This window comes from Mytilus trossulus, chromosome 12 (assembly GCF_036588685.1).
Source record: "Mytilus trossulus isolate FHL-02 chromosome 12, PNRI_Mtr1.1.1.hap1, whole genome shotgun sequence".
Taxonomy (NCBI): domain Eukaryota; kingdom Metazoa; phylum Mollusca; class Bivalvia; order Mytilida; family Mytilidae; genus Mytilus; species Mytilus trossulus.
In genome coordinates, this window is record NC_086384.1 from 28,547,998 (window position 1) to 28,568,955 (window position 20,958).

The 20,958-nt window shown below is 34.0% G+C and overlaps 2 protein-coding genes across 2 annotated transcripts in view; both read right to left on the reverse strand.

The window, feature by feature from the left end:
• The window catches only part of LOC134693720 (uncharacterized), a 121,394-nt gene extending 116,207 nt beyond the window's left edge, over positions 1-5,187 (reverse strand). The window contains exons 1-6 of the mRNA XM_063554620.1: positions 5,093-5,187; positions 4,397-4,614; positions 3,263-3,422; positions 2,812-3,037; positions 1,094-1,331; positions 323-511 (exon numbers count right to left, since the gene is read on the reverse strand). Coding sequence (XP_063410690.1) covers positions 323-511; positions 1,094-1,331; positions 2,812-3,037; positions 3,263-3,422; positions 4,397-4,498 — 915 coding nt within the window. The 5' untranslated portion in view covers positions 4,499-4,614; positions 5,093-5,187. The remainder of the gene's footprint in view (positions 1-322; positions 512-1,093; positions 1,332-2,811; positions 3,038-3,262; positions 3,423-4,396; positions 4,615-5,092) is intronic.
• A 1,034-nt stretch (positions 5,188-6,221) lies between these two features.
• LOC134692338 (uncharacterized) overlaps positions 6,222-20,958 on the reverse strand; it is a 60,395-nt gene continuing 45,658 nt past the window's right edge. Inside the window, exons 35-40 of the mRNA XM_063552793.1 lie at positions 18,755-18,961; positions 11,810-11,878; positions 10,110-10,319; positions 9,556-9,772; positions 7,463-7,565; positions 6,222-6,383 (exon numbers count right to left, since the gene is read on the reverse strand). Of these exons, the coding sequence (XP_063408863.1) occupies positions 6,222-6,383; positions 7,463-7,565; positions 9,556-9,772; positions 10,110-10,319; positions 11,810-11,878; positions 18,755-18,961 (968 nt within the window). The remainder of the gene's footprint in view (positions 6,384-7,462; positions 7,566-9,555; positions 9,773-10,109; positions 10,320-11,809; positions 11,879-18,754; positions 18,962-20,958) is intronic.

The following is a 20,958-nucleotide window of genomic DNA, read 5'->3' on the forward strand; positions in this document are numbered from 1 at the left end:
TGGGTCACAGGACACATTTTTTAAAACTAGATACCCAAATGATGATTGTGGCCAATTATGGTTTAATTTGGCCTAGTCGTTTCAGAGGAGAAGATTTTTGTAAAAGTTAACGACAACGGACGACGATGGATGCAAAGTGATGAGAAAAGCTCACTTGGCCCTTCAGACCAGGTGAGCTAAAAATATATGTTTGCATGAACATCTCAAAGACTAGGCAATACAAAAGTTTTTATTATGGCATATAGTTTTGATAAAAGTAATAATAAATTGTATTATGAAAACTCATCTCAATTCTAGATTCAAACATTTTATAAAGACTTGCCTCATCAACTGAAGTCTTTGGTCCACCAAGAGTATGCTGGTCCTTCACATCTTTTCCTCCCGGTACTGTTCCCACATCAAGGAAGTAAGCCACGTCACTTCTGTCGTCCTCAGCACGAACAGCGATTTCAAACATTGGCTCCACATAGTCTCTACCTGCTATCTGTTCTACTTCACAACTTGGTGTGGCCTAAATATTTAAAAAAAACAATCTTACTAGTGAGTTGTGGGAGGTTTTATTTAATTGAAGATATTTTTGTCAAGTTTGAAATGTTGAACAGTGTATTTTCTCATTTAAAAATCTTTTTTAAATTACATTTTTTGGGGGAAGGGTTGTCATATACATTAATCCCACAATCTATTCTGTTTTCAATTCTAAATTCAATTGTTATGCGAAAAGGCAATTATCTCAATTCTTAAGTTATTTGAATAACAAAATTTTAACAGCCCTGTAGAGACCACTGAATACTTTGTAATCAATCAACAAATGTTTTAACAAAAAAAATATGCTATGAAATGTTGGTGATGATATGTCAATAGATGCTGTAATGTGAGAGTACTCATTGACAATGATTTTTTCAGAAACAGACAAAAGTTTTGACTCTGTGTTTGTTTTGAAAATATTTTCTTATACCCAACCTTTTGGACAGGAAGGTGGGTACAATGAATATTTTTTTAAATAACTTTCAACATAATCAGTTGCAACATTCAGAACATTCAACCAAGTTAAGGAACTTCTGACAGCAAGTAATCATTCAAATGAATTTATTACCCTTTTTTTTCTGTTTGTATCAGATCCGTCAGTAAATGGTGAAATATCTGGAGGAGTTTTGTCTTCTTCATCTTTCCTGTTGTCTATCAGTTTTTTTGTGATTGTTGGAGCCTTGTATGACCATAATGTAGCTTTAAACAAGGTTTTCGTAAACTTAGCAACACCAATATCAACCTCTAAGGTCACCAGGGCATACAAGTTTAGCTCTATTGGGGTCAATTTTAAGTACATAACCAGACTGTAAAAGAAAATTATAAAAAAATCATTAAATTTTGAAGCAGATCATATTAAGATGTTAACTTACAATGTACAACCCACATGTTTTAAAGGCTTGCCATGTTTAAAATTCAACAAGTCAATTTAAACAAAAAGAATTTTAAAAGAATAGATTTAAAAGTCATTATTATAAAACATTTTTTTCTTTTTCTAAATCTATACATTTATTGTCCAGAAATTTGCTGATTTATATTAAAAGAAATTGTTGGGTCTCTCTCTGTAGTAAATACTTGTGGTCAATAATTTATATAAGGACCTGTTCAGATTTTATTCCACTGCCTTTAGATTTTGATAGCGACATCAACATTTGATTGGTTAAAACGTTCACATGTGACGTCGAACAAAACTTCATATTCACCACTGAGTATCATATTCCCCTCTGACATGTGGGGACTAAATTCTGCGACGTTTCCCACGGTTTATGTACATAACGTCTTGAACTTCTTATTTTCTAAATAGCAAATATCATTATCATGTTCAAATTTATTTCAGATGTTAACAAAAAGACTAATCAAATAATTAATGTTTATTCATGCTGCTTATCAATATGTATGTCTTGATTAGTAATATAAACAAGCTGAAAAATCGGGAAAAATGCTGGTATGCAAACTAATATTTGAAGTTCAGATAGTATACAAAGCTTAGGCAGTGGAATAAAACATTCATTTCCCCTGGCCTTGGGAGATATGAAGATTTGCATAGCCCTCGTGAAATATGAATATTCTTGGGTGAACAAATCTTCATATCTCCCTCAGGCAAGGGAAATAAATGTATCATATTGACCGAGGACGAAGAATGTAAATAATGTATTAGCTATATAGGAAAACAGCATTTAATGATCTTTCTATGTATTTTTAAATTGTATTTTGTAAGAATTTTAACATGTTATCCAAAATATCAATATCCTTTGAACAACTTCATAGCTTTCTTGTATTCTTAGTGTCTGCATTTTGTTAAGTGTGATGTCATGACGTCATAAATCTAAATTTGGCATGATATTCAAATATTGACTGTCAATATACATATAAATAGAAACATAGCGTCAATATACTTTAAAATAGAAACAAGGCTTCGGATACATAAAATAACCTTTGAAACACCTGATGGTAATAGGCAATGAAAACAGGAGAATGCTACACCATATTAAGTAATATTTCTGTATATCTTGTACAACTGAGCATTTTTCGGTTTACAGTTTGTACCATTTATAATTTTTGATATGGTAGTTAAAAATATAAAAATTAACCAAAAGTCATTATCCAAGTGCAATCCCTCCGTTAAAGAATTGTTTGATAATTATGATGAAAAAAAGAATTTGTAGATGTTGCTATTCTGACAGTTTTGCCTCAACTTATATCTACCCTATAATGGTGTTTGTTGAATGTAATCTTCCACTTACCCAAAATCTAGAGGAAACATATTGAATGAAATCTGCCACTTACCCAACATCTAGAGGAAACTTATTGAATGAAATCTCAGCAGTTGTTGGGAAACGCAGGTCCATTATTCTTCCCTCTAACCGAAGTTTTCCATACAATGCAAAACCAATACCAAGTTCCCCATAGACTGTCACACCCCCATAAGGCTCTACGCCACATATAGCCTTCATTTCTAACACCTTGGCACCAATCTCGAATTTCATTCCGTAGTATGCACCAGCTCCAAATGCTGAAATAATAGAAAAACTTATATCAAAATTTATTCTTATAATTGAAATAACACTCTTATTCTGAAGCATAAAAAATCTTTGTTGTTGTGTCTTGAATGCATTCCCTCTATCAATTTTATGTCTTTGCTAAAATAAGAGTGCATTATCCACAACCAAATACAGTAATTAATTTACTTATGATTAATATACTGAACATTCTACTAAATGAACATGTGACAACTTACAAAACTGCATTGGTATAAGTCCTCCAACCAACATGTGAATACTATATTTAAATAGGTCTACATCCTGTTTAGGAAAACTAAAGTCTCCCTTTAGTGTGAAGTCAAAAGATTTGAACACTTCGTCTCCATTGGACAGTAGCTTGGAAAGAAACTCAGAATACTGAAATTGAAAAATTGAAAGAAAAAAAAGAATACCAAAGATCTTGTTTGTGATTGTTACAATTTTTTTTTTATGAAACTTAAAACATTCCAAAATAAAAAGAAGAAAAAGAAGAAAAAAATTATCATTCTGTACAAAAATTTGCAGGTAACTGCAAACAACAATAATGCATCTTATATCAGTAGATTAAATGAAATCTTACTGCAGTTAAAAAATCTAACGGAATTAGTTCCTTGTTAAGTTATTTTGAAATATCTAGAGGTACTGTGAATCCATTATTATTTGTGGGATACACATTTTCCAATTTTCTATTCACTTGTATGCAGACTTTAAACAAAACCAGATGAAAGATTTGTATAAATTAATGGTGTTAGCCCTGTATTTAACCATAAGAGGATATTTGTACATTCCAACAATTTTGAGTGACATGAATAATAGAAGATTAAGATTGGCACAGCGTAAGAATGCTTTCTTGATTGTTAACCTGGCTTAAATATCATATTGAAATAGTTTAAACTCTTGGGATAAGAATAACTTCAGAATTTCAGCATGATCATCATCTTCACAAGTTTCTGTATTGGCCATGGTCTAGTTCTACAAGTCTCTGGCCAGTTAGAAACAATTAACCTCAAATCTATGCCAGGGTCAATACAGCTAGCACAACTATTTTATACATCAATTATCTCAAGCTAGCACAACTATTTTATACATCAATTATCTCAAGCTAGCACAACTATTTTATACATCAATTATCTCAAGCTAGCACAACTATTTTATACATCAATTATCTCAAGCTAGCACAACTATTTTATACATCAATTATCTCAAGCTAGCACAACTATTTTATACATCAATTATCTCAAGCTAGCACAACTATTTTATACATCAATTATCTCAAGCTAGCACAACTATTTTATACATCAATTATCTCAAGCTAGCACAACTATTTTATACATCAATTATCTCAAACATACCAATGCCTTTGCTAAGTCTCTCAAATCTTTCATAAGCTGGGCCACTAATATTGGATCAATATTCTTGAAGTCCATTAAAGTTTCTATGTCACCAACTGTCATATTAGCTAACTTCTCTCCTAAAAGTTTGGCTCCAAGCTCAGACAATCCCTGACCAATAGAATAGGCATCTTTTATACCACTAACAGCAACATCCAGTGAATTAAAGATTTCTTCACCTACAAAATGTCAGATTATGTAGAAAAAAAAGATTTTTAAATGGAAGTTTGTGGAAAATGATATTGAAGCTACTAGACAATGATAGTTGGATTTCAGTTTGTTTGTTGGTGCATAATACCACTTTCAGCACTCTTGGCTATACCATAGCAGCCAGTTTTTATTGTGGAGAAAGTAAGGAGTCCATGAATAGAACCAAAAACTTTAGCAGCAATATTGGAACTCTTTGTCAGTTAATATCTTTATTTTATTATTGGTTTGTTGCTTTTTAATTTTTGTGTATCTAATCTTTTTTCAACTATAGGACCATAAATATTTGCAAATTAATAACCCTTTTTATAAACTCCATCTTCCCTCAATCCAAGCTACTCAAATCAAAATAAAGATATTTACCTTCCTAACTGTAAAGGTACCACTGAATGTTTCTCCACTCACACTAACAGTTGTAGGATTTCCACTACTGAGAGCTTTAATATTTACCTCCCTGTACTGTAAAGGTTCCACTGAATACTTCTCCACTCACACCAACAGTTGTAGGATTTCCACTACTGAGAGCTTTAATATTTACCTCCCTGTACTGTAAAGGTTCCACTGAATACTTCTCCACTCACACCAACAGTTGTAGGATTTCCACTACCAAGAGCTTTAATATTTACCTCCCTGTACTGTAAAGGTTCCACTGAATACTTCTCCACTCACACCAACAATTGTAGGATTTCCACTACTGAGAGCTTTAATATTTACCTCCCTGTACTGTAAAGGTCAACTGAATGTTTCTCCACTCACACCAACAGTTGTAGGATTTCCACTACCGAGAGCTTTAATATTTACCTCCCTGTACTGTAAAGGTTCCACTGAATACTTCTTCACTCACACCAACAGTTGTAGGATTTCCACTACCAAGAGCTTTAATATTTACCTCCCTGTACTGTAATGGTTCCACTGAATACTTCTCCACTCACACCAACAGTTGTAGGATTTCCACTACCAAGAGCTTTAATATTTACCTCCCTGTACTGTAAAGGTCAACTGAATGTTTCTCCACTCACACCAACAGTTGTAGGATTTCCACTACCAAGAGCTTTAATATTTACCTCCCTGTACTGTAAAGGTCAACTGAATGTTTCTCCACTCACACCAACAGTTGTAGGATTTCCACTACCGAGAGCTTTAATATTTACCTCCCTGTACTGTAAAGGTTCCACTGAATACTTCTTCACTCACACCAACAGTTGTAGGATTTCCACTACCGAGAGCTTTAATATTTACCTCCCGGTACTTTAAAAGTTCCACTGAATACTTCTCCACTCACACCAACAGTTGTAGGATTTCCACTACAGAGAGCTTTAATATTTACCTCCCTGTACTGTAAAGGTCAACTGAATGTTTCTCCACTCACACCAACAGTTGTAGGATTTCCACTACCAAGAGCTTTAATATTTACCTCCCTGTACTGTAAAGGTTCAACTGAATACTTCTCCACTCACACCAACAGTTGTAGGATTTCCACTACCGAGAGCTTTAATATTTACCTCCCTGTACTGTAAAGGTTCTACTGAATGTTTCTCCACTTACACCAACAGTTGTAGGATTTCCACTACCGAGAGCTTTAATATTTACCTCCCTGTACTGTAAAGGTTCCACTGAATACTTCTCCACTCACACCAACAGTTGTAGGATTTCCACTACCAAGAGCTTTCAGAGCAGACTTTCCACCAGATTTTTCATCACCATCACCGACATAAGTTATGGAATAATCCTTACTATTTTTCTAAAATAACATCAAAGAAATAAACAAAATTATAGTATCAATAAATTATACATCTGATGGTACTTTATATAAGCTAGCATTGCCATGAAAAAATCAGGTACACAATTCTGTACGTGATCAGTCGATTCATCTTATGATCGTTTAAAAGTACGCATGTTCTAATTTCGCAGGTGTGCTTTGGCAGCAAGAATTGAAAGTTTATGTGAGGTCAAAGGTTTGAATTGACCAACGACAACGATTGTTCCTTAGCGAGTTGATCTAATAAAGTTTGTTTGACTGATTACGTCGCACTGCCTTTCGCTCAGCTTGGTCACAGTTGAGTGTAATCTATAAAAAATTCAAATGTATACTGCAGAGTGAAAAAAGCATAGACATCTTTTAAGTACAAAACTAGACATAACTTTGGTTTCTTTTTTTATTTTATTTTTATCAATATCTTTTCCTTCCAGTATATTTCTATATGGTAACACAGTTAAATATAAATATCAAATTGGGAGATTCTTTTTGAAAGTTTATTGATACAAGAATCCAACTCCTTTTAATAAACCTTTTTATAAACTACTCCCTCCATCTCTCCTCATCCAAAGCTACTCAAATCAAAATAAAGGTAACTACCTCCCTGTACTGTAGAGAATACTTCTCCACTCACACTCGTGTTGCTTAGTCTTTAGTTTTCTATGTTGTGTATTGTGTTCTTTTATTTGTCTGTTTGTCTATTTCTTTTTTAGCCATTGCGTTGTCAGTTTATTTTTTATCTATGAGTTTGAATCTACATCTGGTATCTTTTGTCCCTCTTCAATAAATCTCCTTTAAAAAGATATCTTTGCTCTAGATCTTATAATGACATTTTCACCTAATGTAAGAGTGGAGATTTCCTTGTAGTATTGCTTCACTATATACTAATGCAATATTAAAGGCACCTGTCCACAGTTGAAAAGACAGTGGAAAACCGGAGGCTTGATGTTCAGTTGCAAATATTTCATGCATATTCAGAGAAGAAAAAATCACATTAAATCTAATATGAATACTCTGAAAAAGGATAAACTGGATGAATGACGAGACTTTTAAATCATACTTACACTGTACTCAATACAGGCAGCAATATAAATGTTCTTTTCTTCTTCAGTGGCATTTCTATCTGTCAATATTTGTAGGCCTGTTTTCATGTCGGTCACATCAACCCTAAGAAATAAAATTGAGAATGGAAATGGGGAATGTGTCAAAGAGACAACAATCCGACCATAGAAAAAAACATCAGCAGAAGTTCACCAACAGGTCTTCAATGTAGCGAGAAATTCCTGCACCTGGAGGCGTCCTTCAGCTGGCCCCTAAACAAATATATACTAGTTCAGTTCTAGTTCAATGAACGCCATACTAATTTCCAAATTGTACATAAGAAACTAAAATAAAAATAATACAAGACTAACAAAGGCCAGAGGCTCCTGACTTGGGACAGGCGCAAAAATGCGGCGGGGTTAAACATGTTTGTGAGATCTCAACCCTCCCCCTATACCTCTAGCCAATGTAGAAAAGTAAACGCATAACAATACGCACATTAAAATTCAGTTCAAGAGAAGTCCGAGTCTGATGTCAGAAGATGTAACCAAAGAAAATGAACAAAATGACAATAATACATAAATAACAACAAACTACTAGCAGTTAACTGACATGCCAGCTCCAGACTTCAATTAAACTGACTGAAAGATTGTGATTTCATCATAAAAACATCAGGCACAATCCTTCCCGTTAGGGGTTTAGTATCATACCATCATAACATATATGAGAAGAACATAATCCGTGTCATGCCAACAACTGGTTTTTGAATAAATGGGTTTAGTTCCGATGCAAAGACCCTATAAGTGAATCAATATTAACGCCAAAATATGCAATCTTTAATGACCTGACAACAGTATCGTAACTATATCCCTTCTTAATAAGTCTATTCAAAGGTTTTGTTAGTTTCTGAGGTGAATACTGACACCTTTGTGCTCCATAAAAAATTGAATGTGAAATACCTGAACGTATTAGAAGTCTGCATGTTGAGCTATATTTACGAATGATGTCCTTATACCGATGATAAAATTTAGTAAATGTTTTGACTAGTTTGTAATATTGAAAAACCCTGGTGTAATAATTTTTCAGTAATACATTAATTTCTCTCATTAAAATCTAAAATATTGTTACATACACGAGCGAATCGTACAAGTTGAGATATATAAACACCGTAAGATGGTGACAAGGGAACTTCACCATCTAAAAATGGATAATTAACGATAGGAAATGAAAAATCATCTCTTTTATCATAAATTTTAGTATTCAGCTTTCCGTTAGTGATATAGATATCAAGATCAAGGAAAGGGCAGTGGTCATTGTTAGTATTAGCTTTATTCAAAGTAAGTTCAACAGGATAAATTTCTTTAATATACATACAAAGTCAACAAAGCAGCATCATAAACATGTAATTATCAGAAACCATATATTAGAGCTTTTATTAGTCTTATGCAAAATTACATGATAATAAGTTATTCAATACTTTATTCCTTCATTCAAACAATTTATAAATTCAAATTTCAATGTATGATACTATTGTTCTATCCACAAAACATGACAAAAACACATTTCATCAAAAATTCATATGAGGTATATTATAAGTCTAAAACAAGAATGTGTCCCAAGTACATGGATGCCACATCTGCACTATCATTTTCTATGTTCAGTGGACTGTGAAAATGGGATAAAATCTCTAATTTGGCATTAAAATTAGAAAGATCATATGATAGGGAACATGTTTACTAAGTTTCAAGTTGATCTGACTTTAACTTCATCAAAAACTACCTCGACCAAAAACTTTAACCAACAATTTAACCTGAAACGGGACAGACCGACGAACAGAGGGACGAACGAGGGACGAACAGAGGGACGAACGGATGGACGACCGAACTTAAGGACGGATGCACAGATCAGAAAACATAATGCCCATAAATGGGGCATAAAAAAAAATCTGATTACAAAAAGTAAATAATAACTAGAACTGTGATTGACCTGACAAAGAGCTACCCCCTGGCAATATAATTTGCAAAGTCAGTAAATTTGATTATTTTTTGGTATTTACGTACAGGGTGATTCCTACAAAAACATATCGGTATATGAAATAAAGTATAAAAACACTTACTCTGTTGTTGTTGCACGTTTACGCCTCTTACGTCCTGGAGGACATGTCTTTTTCTTCAGGTCAGATGCTGTCAGTAACTGATAATCTTCACATGTTCCAGGAGAAATGTAGCATGCAGTCAATCCTATGGTAGTCTTGTAAGCTAAAGCTGAGGTTGTCGTGTCCAGGGTAAAGTTAAACTTGAATGAGCTATTCAATGATTCAACCAGATTGTTTCCTGTAAAAATTGAATTTAAATGATAAACATTTCAATAGTTCCTGAAACAAACATTCCTGTTTACAGCTGTTTAAAACTATCATCATGGTTTTGATAGTTTAATTCATTAAATTTTTTCTTTTTTTCTTACATTTTTGCATTTACTTTTTAGCCATTGAAACTGTGTTTTTTTTTAAATAGATGTGGTGAATTAATAGGAAAAGCAATACATCCATGTTTTTTAAACAACAAAAAAATCCCCCAATGACAGATTTTCTAAAATATATGACACAAATAATAAATCATTATCTTTTCAACCCTTTATAATATCAAAGTGGTCAAAGTACAAAGGTAATACCATTAATTGAAGTCAGTCCAGTCCTTGTCCATGTGTGTCTCTCTAGAGTGTAGTCAATTTGTTTAGCACATGAATCCAAAGCAAATGTCAGCTCCGTGTTACGTGTACCAGCCATGAAGTCCAAATCTAAACAACATTTGACACTGAAACAGTCAGCAGCCATCTGACATCTCGTCTGAGCATAGTCGGTAAAGTTTACTCCAGTACAGCCTATAAAAGTTATAATAATAACATTATTGTTTTTGTACTATTGTGACGGGATTGCTTCCCTTAGAAAAACTTAGTAGATACTTAGTCAGCCGTAAGCGGTTGAGCTAAGGAAGTACTTCTTTAGCTCAGTCGGTTAGCGCACTGCCTTGTAACACAGAGGTCCCGGGTTTGAGTCCCGTTGGAGACAAGCAATTTTGTAATGAAATTCGTGCTCTCTCAGGTTACATTGGCGCCCAACAATAATAACCCACGGTTAGAAGAATTACCTAGCCAGGTTAAAATATAAATATAAAAAAGATGAAAATATCATCATTATAGAGTATAATGACTCTTGAAGTGGGGGAAGTGTGACGGGATTGCTTCCCTTAGAAAAACTTAGTAGATACTTAGTCAGCTGTAAGCGGTTGAGCTCAGGATGTTCTTCTTTAGCCCAGTCGGTTAGCGCGCTGCCTTGTAACACAGAGGTCGCGGGTTTGAGTCCTGGTGGAGACAAGCAATTTTGTAATGAAATTCATGCTCTCCGATTACATTGGCGCCCAACAATAATAACCCACGGTTAGAAGAATTACCTAGCCAGGTTAAAATATAAATATAAAAAAAGATGAAAATATCATATATAGAGCGGACACGATCTTCACCACAGGACTTGGTGGAGACAAGCAATTTTGTAATGAAATTCATGCTCTCAGGTTACACTATTAAGATATCATTTAAGAAACAAATTGATTGATAATTGTTTGGGTAAAATTCATTTGCAAATATTTTATGCATATTAAAAACAGAAAGCAAATTAACAATCAAACAGATTGAAGATTATGATATAACTAGATACCATTGAGATGGGAGCCATCTCTGTGGGCCCCGCTGTCAATAATGTGGGGTAAATAAGTTGTATGGATAATCTGATATGAAGCATTATTTGAAGTTATTACATATATAGAGCGGACACGATCTTCACCACAGGACACAGGGTTGTCAACTGAAACCAGTTTTTTTACCTTGACCTTTGACCTAGGAAGTTGTACATACATCATGACACGCCCTCTGGTGGTGGTTAATAAACATGTAAAGTATAAGTATGAAATCATAATGGTTCTCTAGATATGGAGCGGACACAAAAGTTTAAGTGTTACGGACGGACGGACAGACAGACTGATCACTATAGGGCGACCCGCCTAAAGGCGGATCCCTAATTAGCCAATTGACAAATTGAATTTTTGGGTTTCTTATGTAGTTAATTTATATGCATGCCATCTTTTGACTTAAAATCTACAGCAAGTATTCATAATATTTAAAATTCCTTACAATTTTATTTCTAGAAATATAATTAATTTATTTTTAGTAAAAAATTATATCTTTTTCTCTTCCTGTTCAGTATCAGATTTTATGGGGTATTCTTTGATGTTGCTAACTGTTTGATAATATTAAGCAAAATATTTTCATTCACTAAATATTTAAATCAGAATCAAAAATGTTTCATATAATTATACCGTTAGTATGATTCAATCCTCCTGAAAACAGAGTACAAGGTGCTGGTTTCCAGAAATCAAATGAAATTCCTGAAAAAAAATTATAAAAGTAATTACATGTATTGTATAAACATTCTGAATAAGACTAATGTTATGCATAATGTGGGTTATCGTTAAAGCTCATAATAGAAATTTGCCTGTTTAAATTCTCCTTAAAACATACTATCAGAATGAAACAGCATGAATAAGCCATAGAAAAATACAACTGTTTAATATAATAATAACAATAACTAGAGGCTCTAAAGAGCCTGTGTCGCTCACCTTGGTCTATGTGCATATTAAACAAAGGACACAGATGGATTCATGACAAAATTGTATTTTGGTGATGGTGATGTGTTTGAAGTTCCTACTTTACTGAACGATTTTGCTTCTTACAATTATATCTATAATGAACTTTGCCCGTTAGTAACAGAGAACTATATTTGGTAAAAATTTACATAAATTTACCAAATTAATGAAAATTGTTAAAAATTGACTATAAAGGGCAATAACTCCTTAAGAGCGGTCAATTGACCATTTAGGTCATGTTGACTTATTTGTAGATCTTACTTTGCTGAACATTATTGCTGTTTACAGTTTCTCGCTATCTATAATAGTATTCAAGATAACCAAAAACGGCAAAATTCCTTTAAAAATTTCCAATTGGAGGGCAGCAACCCAACAACCAGTTGTCCAATTCATCTGAAAAATTCAGGGCAGATAGATATTGACTTGATTAACAATTTAACTTCTCGTCAGATTTGCTCTAAATGCTTTGCTTTCATAGTTATAAGCCAAAAACTGCATTTTACCCTATGTTCTATTTTTAGCCATGGTGGCCATCTTGGTTGAATGGCCAGGTCACTTATTTGTAAAACTAACTTTGCTGAACATTATTGATGTTTACAGTTTATCTCTATCTATAATAATATTCAAGATAATAACCAAAAACAGCAAAATTTCCTCAAAATTACCAATTCAGGGGCAGCAACCCAACAACGGGTTGACTGATACAACTGAAAATTTCAGGGCAGATAGATCTTGACCTGATAAACATTTTTACCCCATGTCAGATTTCCTCAAAATGCTTTGGTTTTTGGGTTATAAGCCAATAACTGCATTTTACCCCTATGTTCTATTTTTAGCCGTGGCGGCCATCTTGGTTGGTTGACCAGGTCACGCCACACATTATTTAAACTAGATACCCCAAAGATAATTCTGGCCAAGTTTGGATTAATTTGGCCCAGTAGTTTCAGAGGAGAAGATTTTTGTAAAAGATTACTTTAATTTACAAAAAATGGTTAAAAATTGACTATAATGGGCAATAACTCCTAAACGGGTCAACTAACTATTTTGGTCATCATGACTTATTTGTAGATCTTACTTTGCTGAACATTATTGCTGTTTACAGTTTATCTCTATCTATAATAATATTCAAGATAATAACCAAAAACAGCAAAATTTCCTCAAAATTACCAATTCAGGGGCAGCAACCCAACAACCGATTGACCGATTCATCTGAAAATTTCAGGGCAGATAGATCTTGACCTGATAAACATTTTTACCCCTGTAAGATTTGCTCTAAATGCTTTGGTTTTTGAGTTATAAGCCAAAAACTGCATTTTACCCCTATGTTCTATTTTTAGCCGTGGTGGCCATCTTGGTTGGTTGACCGGGTCACGCCACACATTTTTTAAACTAGATACCCTAATGATGATTGAGGCCAAGTTTGGTTTGATTTGGCCCAGTAGTTTCAGAGGAGAAGATTTTTGTAAAAGATTACTTTAATTTACGAAAAATGGTTAAAAATTGACTATAAAGGGCAATAACTCCTATACTGGTCAACTGACCATTTTGGTCATGTTGACTTATTTGTAGATCTTACTTTGCTGAACATTATTGCTTTTTACAGTTTATCTCTATCTATAATAATATTCAAGATAATAACCAAAAACAGCAAAATTACCAATTCAGGGGCAGCAACCCAACAACAGGTTGACTGATACAACTGAAAATTTCAGGGCAGATAGATCTTGACCTGATAAACATTTTTAACCCATGTCAGATTTTCTCAAAATGCTTTGGTTTTTGAGTTATAAGCCAAAAACTGCATTTTACCCCTATGTTCTATTTTAAGCCGTGGCGGCCATCTTGGTTGGTTGACCAGGTCACGCCACACATTATTTAAACTAGATACCCAAAGATGATTGTGGCAAAGTTTGGATTAATTTGACCCAGTAGTTTCAGAGGAGAAGATTTTTGTAAAAGATTACTTTAATTTACGAAAAATGGTTAAAAATTGACTATAAAGGGCAATAACTCCTAAACGGGTCAACTGACTATTTTGGTCATGTTGACTTATTTGTAGATCTTACTTTGCTGAACATTATTGCTGTTTAAAGTTTATCTCTATCTATAATAATATTCAAGATAATAACCAAAAACAGCAAAATTTCCTCAAAATTACCAATTCAGGGGCAGCAACCCAACAACCGATTGACCGATTCATCTGAAAATTTCAAGGCAGATAGATCTTGACCTGATAAACATTTTGACCCCGTGTCAGATTTGCTCTAAATGCTTTGGTTTTTGAGTTATAAGCCAAAAACTGCATTTTACCCCTATGTTCTATTTTTAGCCGTGGCGGCCATCTTGGTTGGTTGACCGGGTCACGCCACACACTTTTTAAACTAGATACCCTAATGATGATTGTGGCCAAGTTTGGTTTGATTTGGCCCAGTAATTTCAAAGGAGAAGATTTTTGTAAAAGATTACTTTAATTTACGAAAAATGGTTAAAAATTGAATATAAAAAGGGCAATAACTCCTAAACGGGTCAACTGACCATTTTGGTCATTCTGACTTATTTGTAGATTTTACTTTGCTGAACATTATTGCTGTTTACAGTTTATCTCTATCTATAATAATATTCAAGATAATAACCAAAAACAGCAAAATTTCCTCAAAATTACCAATTCAGGGGCAGCAACCCAACAACCAATTGACCGATTCATCTGAAAATTTCAGGGCAGATAGATCTTGACCTGATAAACATTTTGACCCCCCATGTCAGATTTGCTCTTAATGCTTTGTTTTTTGAGTTATAAGCCAAAAACTGCATTTTACCCCTATGTTCTATTTTTAGCCGTGGCGGCCATCTTGGTTGGTTGACCGGGTCAAGCCACACATTTTTTAAACTAGATACCCCAATGATGATTTTGGCCAAGTTTGGTTTGATTTGGCCCAGTAGTTTCAGAGGAGAAGATTTTTGTAAAAGCTAACGCCGGACGAGGTCGGACGCGGCCGGACGCCGGACGCAAAGTGATGAGAAAAGCTCACTTGGCCCTTTGGGCCAGGTGAGCTAATAATAATGAATTCTTTATTTAAATACATTTAAATAGCAGCAATATTTGTGGTATTTTATTTTGTTTTCTACTATAATCCATCCAAGTTCTTTAAATAAGGGGGATGATGGGGATAAATGGTCTCTCATAGTAATATCAAATTACTATGGGAGAAAAAGGTTAAGAACTTAAAAAAAAATCTTATCAAGATATGTTCACTGGGAAATTAAGTAGATAGCATATGAAAGAAAGGAATTATCATTATTTTGATGAGATTAATTATTCATAAATAGAACTTTTAAATTATAAACTACAAATGGAGAAAATAGGTTTAGAAATTAAAACAAGAATGTGTCCAAAGTACATGGATGCCACACTCGCACTATCATTTTCCATGTTCAATGGACCGTGAAATTGGGTAAAAAATCTAATTTGGCATTAAATTAGAAAAATCATACCATAGGGAACATGTGTACTAAGTTTCAAGTTGATTGGACTTCAACTTCATCAAAAACTACCTTGACCAAACACTTTTAACCTGAAACTGCCACTTTCATTTTCTATGTTCAGTGGACCGTGAAATTAAGGTAAAAAGTCTAATTTGGCTTTAAAATTAACCAGATGCTCCGCAGGGCGTAGCTTTATACGACCGCAGAGGTTGAACCCTGATCGGTTGGGGCAAGTATGGACACAACATTCAAGCTGGATTCAGCTCTAAATTTGGATTGTGATTTAATAGTTGACACAGCATAGGTTTCTGACACAGAATGAATGTGTTCTAATGAACTTAAAATTTTTGTTTTCTCTTAGAGCAATTCACTATGCTGTTGAATATTAATCCTCTCAAAAAAATGTTTGAAGAAAATATCTTTTTATTTATGAAATTTCAAATGAGAAAAATTGAACCCAATTTTTTAATCACATCCCCCTTTCCCTTATTCCAAAACTAATCTCAATTCAAATATTCTAGTGGAGATTGCAACAATAACTACTCACTTAAATACATCATGAAATATTAAGATGTAAAAAAACTGCTTGTTATCACTGAATGGTAAAGATTATTTAAATTTATCAGTTGGTAGTAAAAAGTGAATATACATTTAGGAGATAACTGTATTGTATTTTAAGCTCCGACGGCATCAATTGGGGATTTGATGGTCGCAAATTAAGTTTACTGGCGACGCGTTAGCGGAGACAGTAAACGGGTATTTGCGACCATCAAATCCCAAATTGATGCCGTCGGAGCTTAAAATACAATATTGTTATCTCCATTCTAATGAAACTGACAGAAAACAACGTTTAAACATGTATTTAAAATCTGTCATATGCCGTCTGCGCTTGCGCGTACGTCCCATAGCATCAATTGTCAATTGATGCCATGTAAGAAAGTGACGTTATCCAATCAAAATGAACGTTTCAAACGTTGTTGCATTAGAATGTATATTGTATATAACAAAGATTTAAGTTGATTCTGGACAAAGAAAGATAACTCCAATTAAAAAAAAATCTTGCAATAAGATATTTCTTGCTTACTATTCTGGACAAAGAAAGATAACTCTAATTAAAAAAAAATTGGCTATTTCACAATATTGTGAAATAAGATATTTCTTGCCATTGCACAATACTGTGCAATTGAAAAGACTTGCTATTGCACAATACTTAATATAATAATTTTAGATCCTGATTTGGACCAACTTGAAAACTGGGCCCATAATCAAAAATCTAAGTACATGTTTAGATTCAGCATATCAATGAGGCCCAAGAATTTAATTTTTGTTAAAATCAAACTTAGTTTAATTTTGGACCCTTTGGACCTTAATGTAGGCCAATTTGAAAATGGGACCAAAAATGAAGAATCTACATACACAGTTAGATTTGGCATATCAAAGAACCCCATTTATTCAATTTTTGATGAAATCAAATAAAGTTTAATTTTGGACCCAGATTTGGACCAACTTGAAAACTGGGCCAATAATCAAGAATCTAAGTACATTTTTAAATTCAACATATCAAAGAACCCAACCGATTCATTTTTTGTCAAAATCAAACTAAGTTTAATTTTGGACCCTTTGGACCTTAATGTAGACCAATTTGAAAACATGACCAAAAGTTAAGAATCTACATACACAGTTAGATTCGGCATATCAAAGAACCCCAATTATTCAATTTTGATGAAATCAAACAAAGTTTAATTTTGGACCCTTTGGGCCCCTTTTTCCTAAACTGTTGGGACCAAAACTCCCAAAATCAATACCAACCTTCCTTTTATGGTCATAAACCTTGTGTTTAAATTTCATAGATTTCTATTTACTTATACTAACGTTATGGTGTGAAAACCAAGAAAAATGCTTATTTGGGTCCCTTTTTGGCCCCTTATTCCTAAACTGTTGGGACCGACACTCCCAAAATCAATACCAATCTTCCTTTTGTGGTCATAAACATTGTGTTTAAATTTCATTGATTTCTATTTACTTAAACTAAAGTTATTGTGCAAAAACCAAGAATAATGCTTATTTCGGCCCTTTTTTGGCCCTTAATTCCTAAACTGTTGAAACCAAAACTCCCAAAATCAATCCCAACCTTTCTTTTGTGGTCATAAACCTTGTGTCAAAATTTCATAGATTTCTATTTACTTAAACTAAAGTTATAGTGCGAAAACCAAGAAAATGCTTATTTGGGCCCTTTTTGGCCCCTAATTCCTAAAATGTTGGGACCAAAACTCCCAAAATCAATACCAACCTTCATTTTGTAGTCATAAACCTTGTGTTTAAATTTCAAAGATTTCTATTCACTTTTACTAAAGTTAGAGTGCGAAAACTAAAAGTATTCGGACGACGACGACGACGACGACGACGACGCAGACGACGACGCCAACGTGATAGCAATATACGACGAAAATTTTTTCAAAATTTGCGGTCGTATAAAAAGATCATATTAAAGCAACAAGGTTTATAAGTTTCAAGTTGATTGGACTCCAGCTTCATCAAAAACTACCTTGACCAAAAACTTTAACCTGAAGTGGGACAGACGGACGAACAGATGCATGGACAGACACACAGACGGACGGACTCACAGACCAGAAAACATAATGCCTCTCTACTATCGTAGATGGGGCATAAATAAAAATAACAAACCCTATCATAGAAAGTTAGCAGGACAAATCAGCAGACAATATAACAAAGGAATCATTATTATTTTGATGAGGTTAATTATTCATACATATGAGTTTTAAATTATAAAATATGATTGGAGAAAATGGTTTTTGAATTAAACAAGAATGTGTCCCTAGTACATAGATGCCCCATCTGCACTATCATTTTCTATGTTCAGTGGACCTTGAAAATGGGGTAAAAACTCTAATTTGGCATTAAAATTAGAAAGATCCTATCATAGGAAACATGTGTACTAAGTTTCAAGTTGATTGGACTTCAACTTCATCAAAAACTACCTCGACCAAAAACTTTAACCTGAAGCGGGACAAATGGACGGAGGGATGAATGGACACACAGACCAGAAAACATAATGCCCATAAATGGGGCATAATAAATGGGGCATAAAAAGAAAGGTCAATAATTGATACTTACCATAGAAAGGTACAGTAGGCTGTGTACACTCAAGATAGTAAAGTCTGTTATTGGTAAATATGGTATGCTCTTGTAAACATGACCCTGATGCAGAATCATAACATAATTTTATAGTTAAATCAACATTAAAGTGTTTCATTGATGCCACATGGTTAACATCAAACACAACTCTCAAAACTCCATAGAGATTTATGTATTCCATTGTTCCTGAAAAAAGAAATAAAGTATTTTATCATTTAAATAGTGATACAATAAAGTATTTTATCATTTAAATAGTGATACAATAAAGAATATTTGTTATCTTTCAAATTTGTGTCATTTGTCTAAAAATTTGTACGAGATGATTAATTGTTAATGACATAACTCATGCAGGTTCTAGACGAAGACAAATTTATAAAAAAAATAGAACAATGTGTGTGGATATGTATGCCCTGCTAAAGCTTACTTCTAATAAATTGAAAAATACTTTTTGAGAGCAATTATGTCACTGCCAGTTATAAACGAGTTTTATTGTTCTAGTCTAATGCGGGTTTCACACATTGCCGATTATTGCTCCCGTTTGAGATCAGACAGCAATACGATATGAAAAGTGAAAAAGTCGGATTGGTATCCTCAATTATCTGGAATGTCCTATCATAGTCTGAACGCATTCGTTTTAGTTCGTAACAGATTCCTACGGATCGGGAAGGGTCAGAATAGTTCGGCAAAGCATCCCGACAGTTAGGTGCGTCCCGTAACATTCGGGGCAACTCAGCCTATTTTGTCTAATCGGATTACAATCGTGGCTATGTCGTGACAGATTCTGCTGTATCGGATCGAATTCCGAACAATGTCTTGTGTATTCTGGACGGTGTCCTGTGAAACGGGAATGATCCGGAGTAATTTTTCATAGCTGTTTTTTTGCCGATTGAGTCAAGATTGCATCCAGATCTTGTCGATTGCGAACCGTTTTTTGCCGAAACCGTTCCGAAACAGTCCCGTTATTAATACGAAATTCGTCAACGATACCCACGTCAGAGTCCCGACAACTACAGAATACAATACGACTGAGACCAGACAAAGCCGTTTGCAATGCGATAGAGCGGACCGTGATAGGATTACGTTCCGACAGTACCTGATCATCCCGAATATGCCGACAGTTTTCGAACAAATAACTTCCGTCAGCGTCGGTTCACAGTCTGGTCACTGTCTGATCTCAGTCGGATTACATTCGGTAGAGTCGGGACGCAGTCGTGACAGACTCGGTCGAATTTTACCTGGCGAAAAATACAAATCGGATTAGAAGCGGATTCAGAACGGGATTATCGGGACTTATTCGCTTAGAAACGGTTGAATATCGGTGCTTCCTGAACACTATCTGATTGTTGTCGTGATCAAATTATTTTTTTTACAAATTTTAATTTAAGTTTGAATTTCCATCCACGATTCACAGGATCTTGATCAGACTTTTAATAAATTTTAATCGGGAATGGTCCTGTCAAGAACGGTAGTAAAAATCGTGAATGTGTGACCCCAGCTTTAGGTATTTTTGTTATTAAGTTACAAGAACAAATGGGCATAACTCCAGAAATGAAATTGACTTACTGCCCAAATTCAAACTCTGTCTGTGAGTGTTGATTCTTAGCATTGTGTATGAGTTTTATAAATTTGGACGAGGCAAAGAGCTGAGAGCTCTATTTTCATATGTAAATATAAAATTTATTAGAGAAAAGAGCAATTTAAGTGAAGAAAAATACCTCATATATTCTTTTCCCAAAACATTTTACAGTCGATTCCACTTAATTGCATACTGCTTAATAGCATAATTTGGTTAATTGCATACTTTTCTCCTGCACAAAACCATTTCCCATTCATCTAATGTTAAATTGTCTGGTTATATGCATAGCCTTACAAGTGGCATTTCGGTTTATTGCATAGAAAATAATCGCCAGCTAGATATGCTTAGTTAAAACTCACGAGATTTTTAACCAGAAACGGCAATTTGGTAAGTATATTTTTCTTGAATGCATCATAATTTTCATTATTATTTCATATTTACTTCTGTGTTATTTAAATAAAGTTTTAAAACAGTTTCTTTCTTGTTTATATGATTATAAAATAAGCCTCGATGTGTACACAGGTAAAGTTTTCCCATGTTCTATTTTAAGCCTCGAGGTCATAAAAATGTCAAACAGCTGATTGTTGAAAAAACACTGACCATTCTA